The sequence below is a fragment of the Sprattus sprattus genome (assembly GCF_963457725.1).
Source record: "Sprattus sprattus genome assembly, chromosome: 18".
Lineage (NCBI taxonomy): Eukaryota > Metazoa > Chordata > Actinopteri > Clupeiformes > Clupeidae > Sprattus > Sprattus sprattus.
Window position 1 is genome coordinate 28,029,972 of NC_137916.1, and position 7,583 is coordinate 28,037,554.

The window sequence follows — 7,583 nt, forward strand, 5'->3', positions numbered from 1 at the left end:
CTGTCTGAGTGGCAGTGGCAAAAGCTCACTGAAAAGCTAGGGCTATGACACCTGTCTATCGATTTTTCAGTTTGAACTGATGAGACACTCGGAAACAAACAAACAAACAAACAAACAAACCAACAAAAAGAATCCAACAAAGTTGGTATTGCCAATCATTCTTTGGCATATGGAGGAAAGTGCACAACAGAAATGTCACGCGGCACAAACATCCGTGAAGATAAGCACGGAAGCACGTCGATGGACCCGGAGATATGCAGGCTGAGACATGCCCAGATTTGGACAGCGCTGACTAACCGGATGATCACTTACTTCACTACGTGAGGTGGCACAAGAGGACATGAGAAAGAATGCATGACGTATGTTAGAGCAAAACTTTGTGTAGAGCTGACACACTCCGGTCCACGTGACACCGCCAATTTAAGACATACGGTATGTAACTACGGAAATGATAGAATAACACATACACACCCAGGCCAACTCAATTTAGTTTGTTTATACAACGTCATTAACAATAAACATTATCTCTAGGCTCTTCACAGAACTCAAAGCTGCAACTTAAGGTAATGTGTAAGTAATCTTAAAATAATGTGTAAGTAATCTTAAAATAATGTGTAAGTAATCTTAAAGTAATGTGTAAGTAATCTTAAAGTAATCCTAATTTGCAAGTGGCTGAACTATAATGGAAAAGAGGATGACACCATGGAGTTAAGATCTACTGTGGACCTTGACATCTCTTCATTTTAACAGCGAGCAGACATAAAGAGCAACTACAGTGCAACAGTAGGCATTCTTTACGAGGTCAACATTCAAAGACTTGAAACTCCTCTGAAAGCTCCAGTAATCTCTGCAGGGTCGATAAGGGGAACCATAAAATAGAAGCCTTTTACCATAGAGTGTTTGACCTTTTACCATAGAGCGTGTGTCACACTTCACATTTGTACCTATCACGCCTTAAACAGAGAGGCACAGGTGTGACATAATTTACAATCATTGAAAAAGGAGGGTCAAAGGTTATAGTTCACGCTTGCCTCTGTTCCACAAACACGGAAGACATCTAATGGAAGGAACAACAAGGCAATTAAGGGTAATGCTCAACTAGCCTGTCATTATCGACAAACGATCCCTGATAAGGCAAAAAAACATCCTGTTGCGTAATTGTGTCAATACGAGGCTGAATAAGTCTCCTGATTTGAAGTCATTGGTGTAGCCTACAAAAAAATCTTCCAACAGACCTTCATGTGGTGAGGGGACAGGTATCGTGGTCTCTGGGGCTTAGCCAGGCTCCTAGATGTGGCAGTCAGAGCACATACTCAACTCTAGCCATGATATGCCATCACACTGCCCTATCATTGAGTACGCCCAGTAAGTGCATCCTAGCCTCTTCCACATCACACCTCTCCATTTCAGGGTGCCTACTAATCTGAGCGTCACCCATCCCTTGGCCACAGTACAGTATCCATACGGCACCCACTCAGAGCCAAGAACAACACACACACACACACACACACACACACACACACACACTCACTCAAGAGCCTAGAACAACACTCGGCTGATCAGCGTATTTAGTGCTTTAATTAATATTAACCTGAGCGCTTCCATTTGTTTTGAATTATTGTCAAAATCTCCCCCTGGTGCTTCCTGCCTATAGTGTTAGCACCGTAGCAGAGCACTCAGACCACGGAGCTAATCTGAGCAAGAGGGGCACGCTGCAGTAGGGACGTGCACAGGAGTGGGCTAAGGTTGCTTGGGCAACTGCCTGTTTGCCCTTCTGGACTGAAGTTGCCCCTCCGAAGGAAATATATATTTGCAATCAGGGGATGGGGGCGTGGCAGCGGCAGTTAGTGAGAGTTTAAAATGATATTGGCAAAATTTACGATCAGGGAACGGGGGCGTGGTGGCGGCAGCGACGGAGACAAAAATGAATGTGTTGCCCCTTTTTTCCAGGGCTTCCTGTGCACGTCCCTGCTCAGCAGAGTCTAAGGGAAAGATGCAAACTTGAGGCAGAGCCCACCCAGGGGTCACCCAGGGGTCAGCTGTATACATCACTGGACATTCCACATGATTCAAAGCTGAGGATTCCAAACCGAGGATTCCTTTAAAGCTGCCTAGTGACCAAAGGTTCTGATGAAAGCGCGATAGAACTGCTGACCAACTGACAGACCACTGCTGCAGCATAAGATGGCACATGCCTTAAAAATTATGTTTAAGGGACAGCATGTTGCAGTTATCAAGGAAACGCTAGAGAAAAGAGAGGGAGAGAGAGAGAGAGAGAAAGGAAAAAGAAGAGAGAGAGAAAAAGAGGGATGCAGTGAGAAAAAGAAAAAAAGAGCGAGGACAAGCGATAGGGAGCGGGAGCGGTAGAGGTAGAGAGAGAGAGGGAGAGACAGAGAGAAAAAAGAGAGAGAGTGATGCAGTAGGGAGAGGTAGAGGGAAATACACAACTGCAATTACCCGACATGTCAGCAGAGGGCACACTTGGGGAGAGAGAGAGAGAGAGACAGAGAGAAAAGAGAGAGAGAGAGACAGAGAGAAAAAAGAGAGAGAGAGAGAGAGAGAGAGAGAGAGAGACAGAGAGAAAAGAGAGAGAGAGAGAGAGACAGAGAGAAAAAGAGAGAGAGAGAGAGAGAGAGAGAGAGAGAGAGAGAGAGAGAGAGAGAGAGAGTGGTGCAGTAGGGAGAGGTAGAGGGAAATACACAGCTGCAATTACCCGACATGGCAGCAGAGGGCAGACTTGGTTCCCCGTAGCCATGATGGTTGATGGCGAGGACCCGGAACTGGTAGCTGACGCCCTGGCGCAGGCGGTCTAGGCTGATGACGTGCGACGTGCTGCTGGGTGGCAGGAGCCTCACAAACGTGTCCCACAAGCCCTCGTCTGCCACATGAGGAAGAGGAAGAGGAAGAGGAAGAGGAATAAGTCAGGAGGCCAGGAAAGGCAGAAGAGAGGAAAAAGGAGGGTCACATGAGCTGACACCATGATCACCATGACTACATGTTCAGATCCACTGCTTCAGCCATGAGCTGACTCCATGAACACTTTGACTACATGTTGACTTAGGTTCAGATCTACTCCCAGATTGATGGTCCTGGACTATTTAAAAATAAATCAATAAATACATAATAAATTAATACAAATGACACACTTGTTTAAGAAACTTATGGTGTTGATTCCCAGACTGCGGTGTAGTCATAGGGAGCTGCTGTCTGGTAAAAAGGCCCTTTGGAGACGTGGGAGGCTTGACCTGAGGTGGAATAGTTATTAACTCCACCTATGCCTAACGGGTGCAGGCCTCTACCCTACAGATCCTCTGGCACTTCTGGGCATTACAAGGCACAGACTCATACATAGGGGGTGATTCAGAGAGACTGCAGCCACTGGCTTACTACTTGCAGAACTTCTGGAACTAGACTTATAAAGTCACGACTAAACTGATGAAATCTACACACTCTACATGTGAAGACGGCTGAACAGAAACTAGCTGTGATACAAAAAAATACTGTACACACTTGTTGAAGAAACTTAAGGCGTTGATTCTCAGACTGCGGTCTAGTCATGGGAGACGCTGTCTGCTAAAAAGGCCCTTTGGAGACGTGGGAGGCTTCAACTGAGGTGGAAAAGTTTTTAACTCCATCTCATCACAGTCTCGGTTGATTTCAGTTTTTTTTTATTGATTCTACCCTCTAGTTCAGTTCCAGTGCTGATATTTCCAAAATAAAACCCAAGCCGAAACTGTGGACGGAGGTGGTCATACCTGAGGGCCGTGCCTCGATCACGTAGCCGGTGAGATGCCCGGAGCCTGCGTTGCCTGGCGCCCAGTGAAGTGTGAGGGCAGAGGTGGACTTGGTGATGGACATCTCCACTGGAGAACTGGGCGATCCTGAGGGCAAGATGGAGAAGATGGTGTGGGTGGAATGAGAAATTGTGCAGTATACCACCGAACATATCATTTCATGGACCTTAGCTCCCCAAGGGTAGAGGTCTGCACGGTGGACGGATTTTCCAGTCCCGCTCCCGCAAGATCCTGTCCCGCTTCTACAAAACGATGTAACATTTTGTCCTGCTCCCATCCTCATCGTTCACATTTTGTCCTGCGACCCCCCCCACCCCCCGCCTGCAAATCCCACAGGTGGACATTTGCACGGGATTGATTTCTCAGTCCTGCACCGTTCCCATGAAAATGTGCAGTGCGTAAAAACTATCAATCTTGCACCTCTTCATGTAAAACATGGGTTATTTCTTGCTGCTCTCACGCAATCACAAATAACATTCTGTAACAACAAAAAAGAAAATCTACTTTTATTTCATTTCATACATATATTTATAACTTGCGGGAGTCTCGCGAGTCCTGTCCTTCTACCGCTCCAACTCCCACTCCCACGTCCGTTTCTTCCCACCCGCACGCACACTCTGCAGTGGAAATTTGCACCCGCACTCCGCACTCTTTTGCACTGGGCCTCACGGGTGCAGGCCTCTACCCTACAGTTCCTCTGGCACTTCTGGGCATCACAAGGCACAGGCTCATACATAGGGGGTAATGGCTTACTACTTGCAGAACTTCTGGAACTTAGACTTAGAAAGTCACGACTAACTGATGAAATCTGCACACTCTCCATGTGAAGATGGCTGAACAGAAACTAGCTGTGATATTACATCAGCTTCTTTCCGAGAGTGTATAAAGCAAGCTAAAAAAAACAAGCACATATATAGCCAGTGTGATGGGGATTAAAAGGCAGAACAAGGCTCTCTGTGTTCCCAGATGTAGTGTTGACCTGCTGCATCACACGACCTGGGTCATATTTCAAAGTCGTGCGCTTACAAATTGAGCTCTGTGATTTCTCTAACTGCCACGGCGCTAGCCTCGATATTTCATAATGAGAATTAATAACCACCTCAGGAGCTGCATAAACACAGCCATTGGAGGCAGGCAACGTTGGCACAATGTTTCCCTGAACCAGACGCCCACGCTGCAGTGACTTATTGATCATGGCCTAAAGAAGTGCTTCTGTGCCTTAGGTTACTAATGTTCAAAACACAGAGAGAATGGGAAGAAGGAGGAGGAGGAGGAGGAGGAGGGGGGGAGGAAGAGGAGGAGGAGGGGGGGGTGGAGACAGTGTGAATAAGAAAGATGGGGTGTGAGCTGGAGAGAGTGAGAAAGAGCTAGAGAAAGTGACAGCTGAAGAGTCCGACAACAGAGATAGACATAGATAAGGGGAGGGAGAGAGAGAGAGAGAGGGGAAGGGATGAGAGAGAGGGGGGAAGGGATGGAGAGAGAGAGAGAGAGAGAGATGGAGAGCGAGAGAGAGGGGAGGGTATGGCGAGAGAGAGAGAGAGAGAGAGAGAGAGAGAGGGAGATGGAGAGAGTCATGGCGAGTGACACAGGTGGAGAGTGAGAGAGATCTTGAGCACGCTGAGCAGCAGGTGTGGCAAGCTGTTTGTTTATTTGTTTGTTTATCAGCTTGTTTGTTTGCCGGGGGGGGGGGGGGAGACTGATGGAGGTGCTGGTGCGAGGTGAGCTGCCGGCGGTAGGGGGGGACTGATGGAGGTGCGAGGTGCGAGGTGCGAGGTGAGCTGCCGACGGTGCTTCTCCCCCTACCTTCCACGGGGCCGGCGGTGATGTTGGCCTCGGCCTCGGGCCCGTAGCTGATGGTCTTGGCCTGCACGCGGAAGCAGTAGGTCACCCCTTTGGTGAGATCACGCACCTTCAGCCAGCGCTGCCAGCTGCCTCTGATGTCCACCGTCACCACCTTACTGACACCTGCGGGCGGGAGGGAGGGAGGGAGGGAGGGAGAGAGAGAGAGGGAGAGAGAGAGGGAGGGAGAGAGAGGGAGGGAGAGAGGGAGGGAGAGAGAGATAGAGGGAGTGAGGGAGGGAGGGAGGGAGAGAGGGAGGGATCGGGACGAGACAGATGGTCAGCTCTCAGCCGCTCAGAGGGGGACGCAAGCACACCCGTTAGAGATACACCTAAGCCTGTTGCATTATTGATGGCATTCAATCAGCGAGGTACATGTTGACACGGAGTGTGAGAAAGAGAGAGAGAGAGAGAGAGAGAAGGACAGAGTGAGGGACCGAGAGTGAGAGAGAGAGAGAGAAAGAGAGAAGGACAGCGCGAGAGAGACAGAGAGAGAGAGAGAGAGAGAAACAGAGAAGGACAGAGTGAGGGACAGAGAGTGAGAGAGAGAGAGAGAGAGAGAGAGAGAGAGCGAGAGAGAGAAGGACAGCGAGAGGGACAAAGAGAGAATGGGAGAGAAAGATATGTGTGTGCGGGTGTGTGGGTATGTGGCTGATATGATTAAGTCCTGTAATTTGCCTTGCAGCAGGACTCTGTAGTCGTGTGTGGCACGCAGCCTGTCTCCCAGTTTCTGGGCTTCAAATTAGTTTTTGTGACGGGCCAGTTTGGGAGCCAATCACTGCACAGCAGTTAGCAGTCAGGGCCAGTTTGGGAGCCAATCGCTGCACAGCAGTTAGCAGTCAGCCCAACTTCTCTGTCAAAACAACTGAGCCAATTACTACCTCACAACGAGCAGCGTGTAGAGAGACAACAGCAGTGCGCCACCTAGAGGCCAATTACTACCTCACAACGAGCAGCATGTAGAGACACAACAGCAGTGTGACACCTAGCAAAGGAGCTCTCTACTACAGAAGTTTTATTGCAGGGACGTGCACAGGAGTGGGCTTAGGTTGCTCGGGCAACTACCCGTTTGCCCTCCTCAACTGAAGTTGCCCCTCCGAAGGAAATATATATATATTTGCGATCAGGGGACGGGGGCGTGGCAGCAACGGTTAGTAAGAGTTAAAAATGTTATTGGCAAAATTTGCGATCAGATGACGGGGCGTGGCAGCGGCTGTGACAAAAACGTATGTGCTGCCCCTTTTTTCCAGGGCAGAGAAACTGCCCTTCAAAATTACTGTGCACGTCCCTGTTGTATTGATTTGACACATGATTATTTAAAAATAATTGTTCTGTTTGGTTAAATGAGTGATTTAAAGACTGTTTCACTCATGACGGTTGGCCCTAGGCAGGGTTCTGCTCAGATGTCTTCCTGTTGAAAGACAAAGCTCTTGGAGGCCTCAGGTTTCTGAGAGGACTCTCACAGGAAATGATAAACCAACAGCCATATTTAATTTATTTTTCAAATTTGTATGATTTTTTTATTTTTATGTTTATGTATATACTTGAATCCTATTCCTACTACCTTGCTGCTTTGACAATTGAATTTCCCTCACGGGATTAATAAAAGTGTATCTATCTATCTATAAACCAACAACAGAAAAACTACAAAATGTCCCAGCTGCGGACTCCTACCATGGATGGGGGCCGTGGGCTCGTAGACGACCCTGTAGCCCTCCACCACGCCGTTGGGAGACAGAGGGAAGCCCCAGGAGACGTTCAGCGTGCTGCTCGTCACCTCCGAGAACGACACGAAGCTCGGAGCGCTGGGTGCTGAGGGAACCAAGACAAACACCATCTGGGGTTAGTTCTCAACACCGCGCATTGATGCAGTTTTACAAGTCTTTAGATACACCTATGTACCTGAAATAGAAGTAACAAACTCTATAGGTTGTGTTTGTGCACGTGTTG

At 48.4% G+C, this 7,583-nt stretch overlaps 1 protein-coding gene across 1 annotated transcript in view; it reads right to left on the reverse strand.

Annotated features, from left to right (window-relative positions):
* The window catches only part of sdk1a (sidekick cell adhesion molecule 1a), a 170,058-nt gene that overhangs the window by 7,190 nt on the left and 155,285 nt on the right, over positions 1-7,583 (reverse strand). The window contains exons 37-40 of the mRNA XM_080856312.1: positions 7,308-7,445; positions 5,598-5,759; positions 3,756-3,881; positions 2,714-2,878 (exon numbers count right to left, since the gene is read on the reverse strand). Coding sequence (XP_080712438.1) covers positions 2,714-2,878; positions 3,756-3,881; positions 5,598-5,759; positions 7,308-7,445 — 591 coding nt within the window. The remainder of the gene's footprint in view (positions 1-2,713; positions 2,879-3,755; positions 3,882-5,597; positions 5,760-7,307; positions 7,446-7,583) is intronic.